Here is a 16038-nt window from a genome sequence, read left to right as displayed (position 1 = left end):
ATGCTTGCTGACCTGGTTTAGAAAAAGTTGACTGAGTCAGCTTAGATAGTCTGAACTAGTCCAGCTGATTTGGTCCAAAGCAGGTAAGGGAGTACTGACATGAATTCAAATGACAGAGCTGTGGGTACAGTGGCATCTGGCAAACAAACAGATGAGCAGGTAGAGAAGGTTAAACCATTCCAGCAAGTCTGGAAACAAAAAGGCACGTTCTGGACTTAGCCTGGGCATCTAAAACATACCAGGTACACATTTGTTTGTTTAAAAAACAAGCAAACCCCAAAGTACTTCCAATACAGTTAAACAACAAAACAGATGCTTCTATAGTAGCCACTACTTTTAAAGATTTTGCAATTAAAAAGCAGTTTATATTTCATACAGGGTCTGACATTGTTTGTATAACTTATAGGAAATATGCTGTAATGATAAATTATTTGTCTGATAAATATTTAATTATAATAAAATGTCTACATTTAAGCAATTTGGTGTGAACAGAAAAAAATCTAAACAGAGTATTTTAAATATTTGCACTTTACAACTTCCTCCTTCCACATATGTTCTCATAAAATATCATTTATTCAGAAATACAAAATAATTTTAAAGAGAAAGACAGTTAAACAATAAGAAGGTTCAGCATCTTGCATATTTGTACGTCATTCATACTATTATTGCACCATGACACCTTTTATTTAAAGTAAATTTAGTGCTACTGACCGGTAACAATTTCACAATTGCAAGAAAATTGAAGTTCTCAGTCTCTTTGGAAAGGCCAAGGATCAAACAGTATTTGTCTGACTAACCTGGAGGAATCCTTCTCTCATCAACAGGTTTATTAACATTTTTTAAATCAGCAAAGTCATTCTGTATCTCATCACAATGAGTCCTTCAGGGCTGGTCCATCAACTCCTACTGAAGTCATTTTCAGTGACAATGAAAGCTTGACTGCTTTAAATTCTTGCTCTTTTCCCTTGAAACAGTGAGACAAATAAATTTTTGTGTCCACTGAGAAGACAGACGGTTGTAAGCTGAAATCAAGCAACTCAGCTCTTCTTTGTTATCACACAGCTAATACCACAATTAAATTTGGTGTTGAATTGTCCAAAGAAGTGTCAGGCTGAGCTACTATGGCTACCACGGCCAATACAACCAACAGAGGAGACGGCAGGTCAGGTGTGGGAAGAGGACCTTCAGTAAGCACAGTGTGGCACCCCAGCTGATTACTCCTGCTTTCTAGGGCGCTCACCCTACAGGCTTGCTCAATGGCAGCTCTAATCTCCCTGTTCTGTTTGTTGAACAGCAGAGAAAATTCATGAGGCTGCTCGTGACTCTAACAAAGTTCCACATGTTCAATATTATCAAAGTCAAAGTGCTAGCAAATTTTGATTCTCGGAAACAACTGGGGAAAAAAGTATTATTCTCAAAAAACAAACAAACAAACAAATTACCTCAGTTGTACTTCTTCTTCTACCTCAAACATCATGTTCTTTTTACACAGGCAATGGTTCCAAAGTGACAGGCACCTGAATCCAGCCTACCACCAATGCTAAATTAATTTGCAGTCATAAAACACTATGAAATAATTCATATAGAGTATGTTGCTACACAGTCATTTAAAAAACATTTCAATTGTATGTTTGGAATTGCTTGACTTGGCCTTTTTTGATACTGACTGTGCAGTTGTTAGTCCAGACCTAAAGTTAAAGAAAGAAAAAAAAAAAACAGTAAGAGGTTAAAATATACAATGCATACCTACACAACTTTTACAACACTGAATATTTTTCTAAACTTTATTATTTTAAAATTAGTTGTGTACTCAAGTTTCCAGAAAACCCTTACCTTTTTGTTCCTTGTGATGGATTTGTGCATTGCTGTCCTCTGCTTAAACCTCCTGGAAAGTAATTGGAAACAACCAAAATTACTTCAATAAGGAAAGAACGCTTCAGAAATTACATACATGGCAGAACTTCTAAAAGAACAGTTTTGGGTAAAGCTTTTCTTTCTTTTTTTTTTTTTTTTTTTTAACATCAGCAAATTTAATCTGTCTCAAAGAGCAGATAACATTATCTGCAGTTTGAGTACTGTAGTTTATATTAACATTTTTAAAAGAGAAAAACAAAAAGCCTTTAGTTTATTGAATTCTAAGGGATTAATTTGAACCTTGTTGTAGTTTTCAGAAATGTTTCAGGATAACATAGTTGATTTTCACAGTGGTTGTTAAAAACTGTATTTTTAATTTTTTTATCTTGCAAGGGAAAAAAGAATCTTTGCCACTAGTAAGTTTTTCATTTAAAACAAAGCCTGTTTGCACATGTAACAACAATACTGCTTATAAAATTTTCTGTGAAAATATTCATATTCTAAGTCTTAGTTCTGTTCTGATTAATTCCAACACACTAGCATTTTAATTTCCTCATATAAAGCTCCCACGTTAGATTAGGGACAAGGTACTTTAAGCAGATACTTAACTACCTGCACATGTCCTCTAATCTGGCCAAAGATTAACTCTTCATCAAAAAGAGAAACAATGAGTAAATATGCTACTGGTTTGGCATGTTACAGGTGCAGTTATGTGAAATATTTTATTAGATGTAAAACAGGCTTGCAAGATCCTGCCTCTATGCTTTAGTTCACCACCTCTCTGTTTTTGCCAGCACATTACATAATGGAACTCTTCTGTCAACTGAATCTCTGAAACAATCCAGGTTGAAGATGTTTTCATTGATTTTCACTTAAATCTCAGTGGCCTTACAAATGCCTTTCTGAACATGGTTGGGGGGTAGCAAACACGCAATTTACAGAAATGAGCAGTAATTCCTATGTCACCATTGTGGCAAATGAGAATACACTGTGTAGCCACCATCACATTCATAAATCTAGTTTGTCATGAAAACCGATCTGGTATTTTTTAAATAAAAATGTTCACTCTTACACAGGCCATGCTCAAATGAACTTCTTGTAAAAATCTCAAAGCCCTGAAAAGTTCAAAGTATACCATTACAAATTATTTTAATTGTACAAACAGATAAATATACCATTACAAATTATTTTAACTGTACAAACAGATAATTTGAATAATCAAATATATCCTAATGCACAAATTCACCAACTCTGTTTGAGTTTTCCATACTGTAAGTCTTAGTAGGAAAATCTTTTTTTTCTGTGAGCTCCTGGATAAGGCCTTTATTTAAGCAGAGATCCACATGTCTGTTAAATGACACTAGACTGGTGGTCTTCTGTTCTGAATTACAAACTGGACAAACAAGAACACTGTCTTCTTTGGCTTCAAAGAAACAGGATGAACTAGTTTCTTCTGGATGTTCAGACTTTTCAAAATGGTGTTCATTGTCTTGCGAAATTCTTTTGGGGAAAAGACACTGTTTCATACACACTTTTCTAGCAATATCACTGAGATTGCTAGGCTGTCTTTCTCTGTGAGGTTTATCAGATATTATCCCAGTGAATTTTTCTGTGCTATTGCTAGTAGAGTTGTCACATATACTGGCAGACTGGTCTGTTCCTGCTAACTGATCTGTTTTATTTTTTTGACATTCATCAACATTTTCGTTTTTAAATTGTGGAAGACAGTTAAGTGTATTTTCTCTTGAATTGTCATTCTTGGATATTTCCACAGTATCTTTCACAAGAGTCCCACTGAGGCATTCATCAATATGCCTATTAAGCTCTTCCAAATTATTGCTGCTTTGTTCCTCAAAGCAAACAGGGCAGGTGAAGATCTTACACACATTAGAATTCTGTAAGTCTGTGACTTCCTTTGTTTCTTCCACCAAATTTGCTGATGATTTCCTATCATGAAAGGGCTGCTTACCTACAGTTTCATTTGGAGAAAGATTCTTGCTGATTAGTTGCCTTGCAGCTCGCTTTTTATCAAAAAAACTCCCTCTGGGAGATGCTTCTGCATTTTTTGTGAAATATTCTTGGTTGGACTTCTCTGGCTGAAGCCTAAGAAAACCACTTTCTTTTCCTGATTTTAAGAAACTCGTAATGCTTTTTTGTTGGTACTTCTTCTCTTCTTCACTTAGAAATCCTGATACTCGTACACCTAACAATGAAAACCAAATTTATAATACCAATTTTATGAAAACTTGATACTAATACATAATAACACCTTTTCAAGTACATATCCATTCAATAAAAGTGCATTTTATCTCTAAACAGAGGCTATACTACCTGCAAATGCTATCAATGGATCGCAAGGTCCATACAATTTTATCAGACCCAAACACTTGCCCAGCCATATTATTAATTTCAATACCCATGAAGTTTTAACTGATTGCACCATAACATGAGGCTATGAATTTAATACAGTTATATAGAATTCAGTCTGAAAGAGAGTTTTGCATGAAGTTTCCCCACCAAAATATTTTTTTCTTCAGCGCATTCTAATATTATAGACAAGTAAGTTTTATATATCACTGAATGGTTCAAGCAGAATGTATAAGCACCTGAAACACATGGGTCTTAGAATCAAAACACAGAGTTTACTTCTGACAGAAATTTTCACATTTCTTGCAGAACATAGCATCTTCAAATCTGTAAGTACTTTAATGCATTTGTTTCTAAAAGAGGTTTTGGACAGAAACTACCTGTTGCTGTGGTGCAAAGCAGATTTAAAAGCTCTTTTAAGGCAGCAGAACTAAGCACTGTCATGCGTTAAGATTCTACTCTCGTGTCAATGTTTATGTTGTTCCAGGGCTAACAGGTGGTAGGAAAAGTACAACCTCAATTAGTAAAACATTCCTGAGTCACCATTCAGCACTCCAGACCTGTTTCACTTTGCAAAAACTACCAGGGTAGTGGAGAAAGGATAAATCCACTTATACCGATTTTACTTTAGAGTACGGTCTATTACTTTGATATACTATAAGATCTAACTCTGAAAAGGAAGAAGGAGTTTGAAATATTTTACCCATAAGTCTTATCCGTAAAGGGTGAGGAGCAACACTATCAATTTCTGTTCCTAACAAGTCTCTAGCAACAGCAAATATTTCCTCTTCAGTAGAAACAGAAGACAGCACAGTTGAAGCTCTTGTTTTTACTTCGAAGTTCACATTCTTTAGCTTCAAGGTAACAGTTTTACCCTAGGCAAAAAGAAAAGAAAAAAAAAGAAAAAAAAGAAAAAAGTTAAGCATGTCATATATGGCAGAGAAACAATTATTATGTGGCATCTATGTAAGGGCCCTACAGCCACAGTCAAGACTGTGTGCTTATCTGTGTACAGCAAGAGGCACTGCCAAGAATTTGTCTGCAAGATTCTGCACTTGCTCCTAAACTGCTGCCAAAGTCCAATTCTCTGAACTGGGTCATTTGGCTATGGTTCCCAGCAGACCATCTGCCACCAGTGCATGTTCAGTACATTTCATGCTCTGGCTACAGCCACAACTTCTACCCTGTCTACAAAAAAAAATATTTCCTCACTTGGAAACTTTCAGTGCAGATATCTTAACTTTGCTGGGAAAACTACTAAGGATGCGAAGTGATATCCAATTAAGGATCCGCCGAAAACTTCCTTCCTCCTGCATGGTGCTATCAGAGCCACACAGAGCATCTGTGTTTGGCACAAATACTCCCCTGGCAACACCTTCCAAACCATTTGTGTGATTGAGTGTGCCCATCTGAATGTAAGTAAATGGCACTACTTTTGTTCTGGTGCTTTTGTAAGGTTATCCCTTTGTCCTTCTTAGCTTATGATTTCCTTTTCAACCTGTTGTCCTTTGAGACAATCTTTTATGGCTGAAGAAGACTAATCACAATTCTTTTAGGTCTTGAATGTTATTCCTTGCTTTACCACAAAGACCTCCATAGAAAAGACTAACTGTTCTTTCCAGATAATAAACAGAAATTTGGGGAGAAGGAATACAGGGACTGTTCCTACCATTCATACTAGTGAATGGTATGAATAACTTGTCAGCAGGTTTGGGACATGTGAACTTCTTAAACTACACTACTGGCTACTGACTGGATCCTGTATGAATATGGGAGAGAAACACAGTTTTTTAAATACATTAGAATTACATTATTGACCAAAGCACAGCTCATAGACAATCAGCTCTATTATTCATTTATAATCATTGCTTTTAGCATAAATGTTTATATGCTAAATAACTTGGTTAATTAGTTTAATTTTTTCCACGCATATTATTAGATAGCCAACTGAACGATATCAAAATGCTGCCTAAATCATTCTGAATTTCTGCACATTAAAGAATGGAAACTTCTGAAGATAAATTGCATGGTATGATGCTGCCGAAAGCCTTCACACTAACACTGCATTTAATGTTTGAGTGTAAAGTGTTGTCTTTTTGTGAGTAAACAGAGAATAACATAAATACCTTAAGTCCCTCTTTCTGTAGCTCTTGAGCAAGGTCTCTGCAGAGTTCTTGACACAAGCTGTACTGGTCTTCTGCTGTGTTTATTTCACTGAATGTTCTAAGATAAAGATATGTTCTGTTTTTCAGTATGAATGCTAGAATTTGTTCAGTGGCTGCCATCTTAAAGTATTTTTTGTACAGTTAAACTACATCAGAAGAAGGTTGTATAGGTTTGAGTGTTTACTTCAAGGAAAAAAGAATATTAATACCAGTATTATACAGAAAGATTTGTGCACATTTATGTGTTTCAAAATGTTTGCAAAGCCCTTCAAATAGTGAAATAATTTGCCTTTCAATTTTTCATGCACTATTTGAAAATGTATCAGATTGAAGGTCATTAATGCTTAAATCATTGCAAGGGAGAATACTAACACCAACTGAATTCATGGAGCCAGCCAAGTTATTTGTATTTAATCTCCTTTGTACAGTGCTGTGTAACATCAGAAGAAAGAAAGGATTAGAAAGTCAACATCAGTGTCAAGTATCAGAAATAAATAATGCAGACGCTAAGAAAAAGATGCCAGCTAGGATAATTGTGTCTAGCCTCAGAGGAGGAAAAACTCTCTTTCTGCCAAAAATGTTGCAAACTGCCTTTGCTAGAGCTTCTTAGCAGGGGAATTACAGTTTTGGGGTTTTTTTTTGTGCATCTGCTTTTTAGTAATAACATGAGAGGAAAGGCAACCTTCAGTTAGTACTGGTTTTAAGAGAAGCAGGAAGCAAAACTTAGAGCTGCCAGATGCTTTTGGAAAGGTCTCACAGATCCATTGTTTCATGCCAGGCTTTATATTTACGAGTGTAGAGTCCCTTTAGTTACACTGGATTTCCAATCTTTAAGTTATATTCAGGTTTACCTGATTGTATTGACAAGTCATACTCTAGTATGATTCACGCTCCCCTAAGAATGTTTGCATGCTGCCAAACTAACGGGATGAATACTTTACTGTGGCTCCCATGCCATTATCCAAGGAGTAACTCATGTTATCCTGGCAATGCTGCAGTGATTTACAGCACTGCAATGCTGCAGTAACTGGGAGGCTGTTTAAGTCCTAAGTTTGGAAGGGGTAGGATAGAGTGAATGCTATTTCAGGCCCGTCTCTTCCCCCATATAAACTAGTTTCATGATCTCAGCAGCCCATTGACGTCTCTGGTCTAAAACCATTTCCCTTAGGGAAAAAAGAAGGAAGAAAGAAAAGCAGAAAGGTACAATAGGCTACCCAGATTATCTGTCTGCCTGCAAACCAGCACAAGACTACAGCCATAAATTTCTCAGCTCTGGTGGTACCAAACCTTACGGGGCTTTCTTAAGCTGCCCACAACTATTAAGTCTCAATAGAAATAAGAATCTTTTCTTACTTTCTCTTCTAAGAAGAGACAACATATGAGGGTAGGGATAATTATTATGGTGCTCTACAGATTCTTCTTGCAGTATTTCCTTTTTAAAAATGACTTTTGGAAATGACACACACCACCTTCTTAAGGAACTTTACACTGGTAAAAACTTAAAAGTTAGGAAATGTAACCAATTTTAGTTAACCATGCAAAATTATTGTCCACTTTGCAAGTCTACCTTACACTATACTTGCTATGCATGTGACTGCAGGCTCCTAGACTGATATTGACATTAAAATGGAACATATAAAAAAAAATTCAAGCCCTTATATATCTATCACCTATATTATGGCTTAAAGACCACTTTGATTCATTAAAGGCATTAGAAGAATCAGATGATGAGAAAAAAGAACACACAAGCCAACAGAAGTACCTCCATAGTATTCTGAAGCCAAGGAAAAAAAAGTAATGAAAGCTTGAATCTGATTTAGTGAGCTGCTTGTATATGCGGTTTTTTAACACATATAAATACACAATGAAATTATATGACTTAGTATACATTACTTGGCATTAAGTAGGTTTAGTGATCAATGTAATTTTTTTCAATATTAAAGAGGCATACCTTTCAGTGCTCATACTTTTTCTTTCTCCATCCCTTTAAAAAGAAAAACAATTTATGATACTCACTTCACCTAGAACTGTTAACTCTTCAATAAACTCAGTTTTCTAAATGGAGAATGTTTTTTTAAAAAAACTTACAACTACAGTAGATGAAGTAAAGACATAAATTAGCCACAGATGTCAATAAAAATAAACAATGTGTAAAAAAAAACCCCCAACCCCAACAAAACTCCCCTCATATCAGGAGTCTTCTTTAAAAGAAAACTAACTACAAATCCTATGCTGTCTTAGCTAGCTATAACTGTGAAGCACTGCTATTAAAATCCTGAACATACTAGTATATTTGAATATTTGTTTATCTGAGGAGTTAGTTTGCTTTCTGTCTAAATTATGGCCCATGTTGAAGGTGATGTGTTAAGGCTTGTTTTGTTTCTTTGTTTGTTTGTTTTTTTCTTTCCCATTTTAATTGAGCATCCTTTAACAACTCTTCTGCATATAAGGAGCTCCTCAGAGCATTTTCTTTTTAGGGCTGTCTTCTGTTTTTAAGTATATACTTATAAGGAAATAACAAATTTGGTATCCTCAGATTTTCCTAAAAGAAGGTGGTCAAAAACTATGACCATAAGACGAACCATTTACTGAGGACTCAGGTGTTGGTATGTTAAGGGCTTGCTTTCTCCACGCTAAAATCACTGAAATCAAGCTGATGCTAATAAAACCAAAACCAATAAATGAATTTCTCAGACAACACCATTAAAAATGTGTTCCACTTCACAGTGATAATCTTGGCTTTTGAAATGCTCCTTTTTTTGTTTTTTTAAATGTACTGGGAGATTTCCCAGACTGTACAACACCTATTGTGAATAAGCGAAGTGAGTGCACCAATTATTAAAGGACCATTTGAGGTTGCATTATCTTAACAGAAACAAATATTTGGAAAACCACATTTTATCTTTTATCAGGTCACCTTCACAAAATCAATCTTACTGCATATTTTGTTTCAAGTCAACACACTTCTGAAAAGAAAAAAAAAAACCACAAAGATTTGTGCTAGCACATTACTGGCCTAGAAACTGCTAACTGTATATATTATTTTGTAGTCAAATGGAAAAAATGGAAGATCTATTACTATCAGAGAAGTAACAGAAATAATATGGAATAGGTCTTTCAGAAGTACATAAGACACTTTGGAACTCTTAATGAAACCAAATCATTGTCAAGCCATTTTTAAATAGGATTTCAGCACTCTGGGAAGGATAAAAGGATATTTAAGGAAGGACTATTTAAAAGAAAGGACTCAATCCTAAATTAAGACTCTTGGTTACACAAACAGCAAAATGCTATTTTGTTTTTAAGAGCAAGTGTTCCATGTTTGTATCCAGGACAGGCTTAGAAATTATGCATATTATTGAAAAGATGTATTCACTAGTTAAGACTTATTTCTCCCCTCCCAAACAGGAGGCTAAAAAGCCATTAAAGTAGTATGAAACTTAAAGGAACAGATAGGAAGAAGTATATAAAAATATTCAGTTCTATTCCAGCAAATTCACAAGTTGATATTACAAATACGTACATAAACGTGATATGAGACACAACTTCACTTACTTTCATTAGAAATATGACAATTTACCACCAGAGAAGATCAGATACCAATGCGATTTTCATTACAATCAGATAATAATAAAAACCAATGAATGTATATTGTTTTTATAGAAGAAACAGGACTGAACACCTCTGCTTAGGATAACTCATCACTCTTTAGCTATTTTAGTAATTATGAGCTTATCCTAAATGATACTGACTTGATTCTTGACACACACTTACGCACTTCTCTGACAGACTTTTTGGATCTCATACATTAGACGTGGCTGTACAAACTTTTGCTTTTTAATGTTTGGCTGTTGTGTGTATCTTAGCCATAACAATAACAGGTATCAGAGATCTTTTAAAATATATTAAACAAGACAAATTTTCATAATATTTGTTTGTCAATAAAATATGTCTTAAAATGTACAGTATGTAACTTAAACAAGGAAAAATTTAGAAAAAAGTAAACGCAGGAGAAGAAAACCCAAAACATACTTTTCCAAATGTGTTGAACCCAAACCAAGGGAAATATCCAAGAAATTATGCCAAGATGCTTCTGAAAAAAGAAGAGAAAGCAGTGCCCTCTGCTGGTAAAGTTCTGAGCAAGTCACAATTCCAAGGGCTTTTAACATCTTCTCTGTTACTTTTCCTATACCTGGCACCTGAAAAAGAGTAAGTATCATTATGTTGGAAACTTTCCATTTGTAGATCCAATACCAAGAACAACTTAGATCAAACACAACTGGGCAGATTACCTAGAAAAGTATATTTCTTCAGTAGAAATCTTGCTTTTAGAACATAAGGAACGTACATGATTGCATAGTAAATGTCATGGTAGTTCTTACCTTTCTAATGGGCAATTCTTTTAGGAAGTCTAGCACTGCTTGTCTCTCAGGAGCAATTCTGCATTGCCCATTAGGTTTATTACGATCACTGCACATTTTTGCTAACATTGTATTTGGCGCTATTCCTTAAAAACAAACAAACAAAACCTGTATTTTTAAAAAATACAAGACAACGTTTCATTTCAACTGTCCAATATTTAAAAGCACAAGAGTAGCCTATACATTGGCAAAGATTAAACATAAGCAAAAGAATGATGATAACTGATGACCAGATTTGTTACAATTCTGCAAAAAAATTTTGCAATAGACGTGAGAACATAAATACATGTGGTAGATTAAATATAATGGATGCACCAGATAAAGTGTACCTACTATTTTAAGATAGTCAGGGTAACACAACATGCACTAATCAGTCATGAGGGGTTAAATACCAAGTGTTTAAAAATAACATCAGTTACATGATTGAACGATTTTATGATGGTGATTATGGTAAGACAAAAGGAAATGCTTACAACACAAGTTATAATGAACTCTTAATGAGAAGGAGATAGTTCTTGCTTGTATTTCAGCAAAAAGACTGAATTAATTTTGACAAAATTTACCAAATTAAAGTCTTTTGTGGGCTACCACTGCCATGTAGTTATTTAGAAATATATATATATTTTTCACTGACACTGGTAGGGATGAGGAAGGATTGCTCTGTTCTATCAAAGTAACTGTTTTTACAAATGAACTCTGGAATTGGTTTAGCAAGAAAAATACAATTATTCTACGCTACAGCCCTAGTGGTCTAAATTTTGGTTTGCTCACTGATACAATGTATTATTCAAGATGGTAGAAGTAATTCTATTTATTATTGATTATCAGTATTTTTTCAATTAGCCTTCTGTTTTTCATTTTTGCGCTTAAAACCCCTGATGCACTTACAAAAGCTATGTCTGTTTTCTAAACACTAACTTATCCTTAAGAATACAAAATTTCAGTAGAACAAAATTATTATTTTGCTACCACTCAAGAAATAACATACATGGGAGGGGAGTCTCATCCTGCTTCTTCCTAGTAGCTGTTCCTTTACCTCTGCTTACATTCAACACTTCCCTGGCCTTCCATAGCTGCTTCATAAAGCTCAGCACTCCCTGATGCCTCACTGACCTGGTTCACAAAGCAGTTTGGATGGCATCCAAACTAAGTGGCTAAGGACATACACTTTTTTAGTGACCTAATCCAGATTATTATCAAAACAGTTGAGACTTACAGGTAGGTTGCCTGAAGTCAAAAGTCATAAAACTTGAATGGTAAATATTAAAAAGCTAGTGAATAGTTTATTAACTTCAACACATATTTACTTCACTGGGAACTAACCTTTTAATGAATTTTGATATTGCCTTAATCAAGGAACAGTGTGGAGAACTGTTAGAAATACTTAACAATATGAATCTGCTATTCAAACTAACAGCAATGTAGCAACCAGTGACAGATTTCACTATGACCACTGGCTTATGAAAACAATTTACATGAAGCACTAAAACAACAGCCACCAGTGCTAAGATTAGCTCCTGAGTGCACTGCTCATTCTTCCACACTACTTATATTTCAAGAAGAAAGAAGCAGAAAGATGATATAACTGTTTCTATGATTTAAAAAAAAAAACCAAAACCAACAAAAACAGGAGTGGCTTTGATAGCCATAACATCTCTTGAAACACTTGAAAGTCACAGTCTTTGCAGACTTGCAAAGAGAGCGTATTTCTTTGCAGCACAAGAATGCTGTGACAATGCTAATTTCTTAATTAATGCCCTCTGAGATTAGAGTAGAAGACACTGTGGAAGTACGAAGTATTATTATTATTATTATTATTCATATGTGTCTGAATACCTGCACTAGCAGTCAGTTGAGTTTTCTGCTCAATCCTAAAGCGAATTTCCTTCACAACTTCCTCTGCAGAAGTTCCAAAGACAAATGAATTTTCCACTGATTGATCTCTTTGTTCAGGGTGGTCATCCATCAGAGGTGTGTTGTCTTCAAACAGTATTGGTGAAGAAGAGTATCCATCTTCATTAAATTTGGCAGATATTTATATCTCATCTTTATCTATGTTAGATAGAAACACAAACAATCCATCCATATAAAACACATACTTCATTGATTTCCTTCTGCAGTGGCTAAAGAGTTCATTAGCAGTTTTATTTTTTTCTGTTTGAAAAAAACCCATATAATTATTTAGCCAAAGCAATTGCATTGCTTTTTCATTTGAAGAAAGGAGACTCATAACTGCTTTGTTCTTAATATGATTTGAGCTTGGCTGAGATTGGAAGAATTGGCTAGGAAACTGGACATAACTTCCAGAAAAGCAACAAGGTTTAATGGCCTGTTGCTGTAGCAGCAGAAAAACATCAAAATTTTGGCATTATTTTTGTTTCATATCAGAGTGAAGGTCAGATGCTCCTTCTTTTTGTGGAAATAAAAACCTTTTGCAGTTTTTTCAATATTCTCTGAAGAAAATTAAGGTTCTGGAATATCTGGTTCTAGAACCATCAGCCTGGTGAGCTTCTTGTCTTCAACTGCAGTCATGGTAGAACAAGTAATGTCAGCAGCCCTTTGCCTGACTCTACAAACTTTACTATTACAGTTTCACATTCTGAGTGCTTGTTTGTGTTTCAGAAGAACGAAGATGTCAGAGAAGTATGAAAAGGCACATGACTACGCATCAGTGATATTTATTTTGTAAAGACTATGCCAGTTTGTTTCTTTCTATTCTATTAATGCTTTTCAGTAGTAGTGTATCCTTGATTATCCTCTAAATGGCTATTTAGATACTTTTTGAATACTGATAATATAAATGTTCCGGTTTGTGCATCAATCAACCATTTGTATGACTCCTTTTTTATTATTCCTGGTATACAGTACAGTTGTGGATGTGGTTCCAACTTAATCTTCTAGAGCCAAGTGAAATCCAGTCATATCTTAAGCATTACTGTAACTCCTGCAGTGCTCATTACTTTATACATTTTTAGTCTCGTAAAATAATCACATAACTAGAGCTTACGCACATTGTCTTTGCAGACAATTTCTCATGTTTCTGATGTACAGGACTCGCTATAGTATTTTAGGCAACAACTTTGCAAAATACAAATAATGTTTAGAACAGTAAGTTTATTTATACTATACCTCCTTAAGTCCTAAGATTATTACTACTTATTTGCAAAATTATCATGTTGAATTGTAAAGGAAAAATACACACCTAAAACACACAATTGGGTTTAGTAAACCTAGTACCACTTTTCACACATTTTACTCAAGTTAAAAAAAAATAAAACCTCCAAGTCCAAATCATCAGCAGCATACCTTTTATGCATGGGTGAGTAGTAGAAGTTGTTAATAACCTGTAAACTAACAAATCAGAGGTAGAGAGTATATGGGAGGATGAATTATGCAAGGACTTAAGTATCTACATTTTCAATGGGTGCAGCTTATCTGAAGCTTGTGTTATATGCATGTGTGACCGGTACCCCCTGCTCCCGCCCCCTGGTAATGTGGTTAGCACACCTAACGCCATTTTGTAAGGCAAGCAGCCATTCTCTGTGACCGAGCGGGTCACGTATTCGTTCCCTTTCCCCTCGTTAGCAGGCCCTGAAGGTCCTGTGCACCAAGTAGACGAACCAAACACATTTCTTCTTCCCCTCCCTACCGGCCTCAAGGTTCCTGGGCACCAGGCCATTAACTGCCTTCCTTGCCAGCCTTGAAGGTCCCAGGCACCCGGCCAACCCAGTGTTGCTGATGACCCCGCCACAGAACAGGGAAGCGTACCAGCACCCAGAGCACTGTCCGTAAAACCAAGCAGTTACAAGTCCTAAGGGGGAACTTGGACCAGAACTGCTGCTGGACAGTGAGATCGTGACACCCCGGTGGCCAGGGATGCCTCCACCATCGTCTGCTTCCTCCAAGGACTGAGGGAGTAACTTGTATTCATTTATAAGATTTTCGAGTCTAGATTATGATTGTTATGTTGATACAGCAAACCATGTATTAAGATTTCAGCCGATCTGCAGAGGGTCCAGGTGATTAGAAATTGTAAGTTAAGTTGTGTTACAAATTCTGTATTACGCTATTGTACTACATTGATTCTGCTTGTAAAAAGCCTGTGCTATTCTAACCATAAATTCTGTGCTATACTAATCATAATTCCCTGTTAAGAAAATAAAGCTTAAATCATAACTATGATTTAGTGCCATCAACATTCTGCCAAGGATCCCTAAAAGAAACTGTCTGTCCCCTCAGTGTCAGATGTCTGCATGAAAAGAGAGCAATTTGCTTACCTTTTTCTGTAGTGCTTTTTGTGTTAAAAAAGTGTCTTCTCTTATCTTCAGGCCAGTTCAGTCTTTCCTCCAAGTGTTCTGTTATGTTCAGGTAGGCTTCATCTAGGCCCATAGGCATAAAATTGGGATCATATTCTGTCAGTATTTCTCTAACCTTGATAAACACATAGTGAAAGTTTAAAGCCTTGTTGCTGTAAGAGCAGATCTTGACACACAATTATGAGGTGAACAAATGTTCTCTGAAACTTCAAGATGACCAATCAATATTAAAGATATTTATAGAACAAATTATTTATTGATATTGGAAAATTATAGTACTGTTTCTCACAAGTAGCAAGACATCACTAATAAGTGAGAACTAAACAGATTTTGAGCAGTGTATTTCACTGCAGAGGTCATTAAGATCAGTCTATAAAGACTCCACACACACTGCAGTAACCACCTGAATAAAATTCTGGGGATCTGGGAACTCAGCAGAGCACATAAGCAGATGCACCTTTCTGTGCACTGTGTGTCAGACATCACATATGCAAAAGTTAAAAAAAAAAACAAACAACAAAACACTTAAGTTTTAAATTACATTCAAACTAAAGTTATAGCCAATGTTTTAGAGCACTGGTTAATGCCACAGGCAAAACTTGTTAGAAAAATCTTTAGTGATAACTGTATCTTCCCAAAAGGCAACATAATAAATTAAATGGTCAAAATAAAATCTCTACCTTTTCTCCTCTTTTTCCCCCCCTTCTCTTTTTTTTAAACAAGGGGGAAAATTTGGCTGCGTCATGTTTTCTCTATCAGTTTTGGTCAAATTCTTAGGTATCACAATATTTGTTCACATGCACTTCATCTTTCTGAAACTGATTGAAAATAGGATTCACTGCTAAACTTTTAATGACAAAATGAAATAAATTTAAATATTTTCAATCCAAATCACAAGAGAAAGACATAACTGAA

At 35.3% G+C, this 16038-nt stretch overlaps 1 protein-coding gene across 1 annotated transcript in view; it reads right to left on the bottom strand.

Moving 5' to 3' along the window:
* Positions 1–212: 212 nt before the first annotated feature.
* Positions 213–16038, bottom strand: part of POLK (DNA polymerase kappa) — a 36611-nt gene continuing 20785 nt past the window's right edge. The window contains 10 exon segments of the mRNA XM_009280288.2: positions 213–1688; positions 1834–1885; positions 3101–4057; positions 4925–5096; positions 6348–6444; positions 8338–8370; positions 10419–10585; positions 10769–10893; positions 12644–12859; positions 15085–15238. Of these exon segments, the coding sequence (XP_009278563.1) occupies positions 1604–1688; positions 1834–1885; positions 3101–4057; positions 4925–5096; positions 6348–6444; positions 8338–8370; positions 10419–10585; positions 10769–10893; positions 12644–12859; positions 15085–15238 (2058 nt within the window). The 3' untranslated portion in view covers positions 213–1603.

Source organism: Aptenodytes forsteri, unplaced genomic scaffold (assembly GCF_000699145.1).
Source record: "Aptenodytes forsteri isolate BGI_AS27 unplaced genomic scaffold, ASM69914v1 Scaffold387, whole genome shotgun sequence".
Taxonomy (NCBI): domain Eukaryota; kingdom Metazoa; phylum Chordata; class Aves; order Sphenisciformes; family Spheniscidae; genus Aptenodytes; species Aptenodytes forsteri.
The sequence above is the reverse complement of the archived record's forward strand: the minus strand, read 5'-3'. Positions and strand labels throughout refer to the sequence as shown.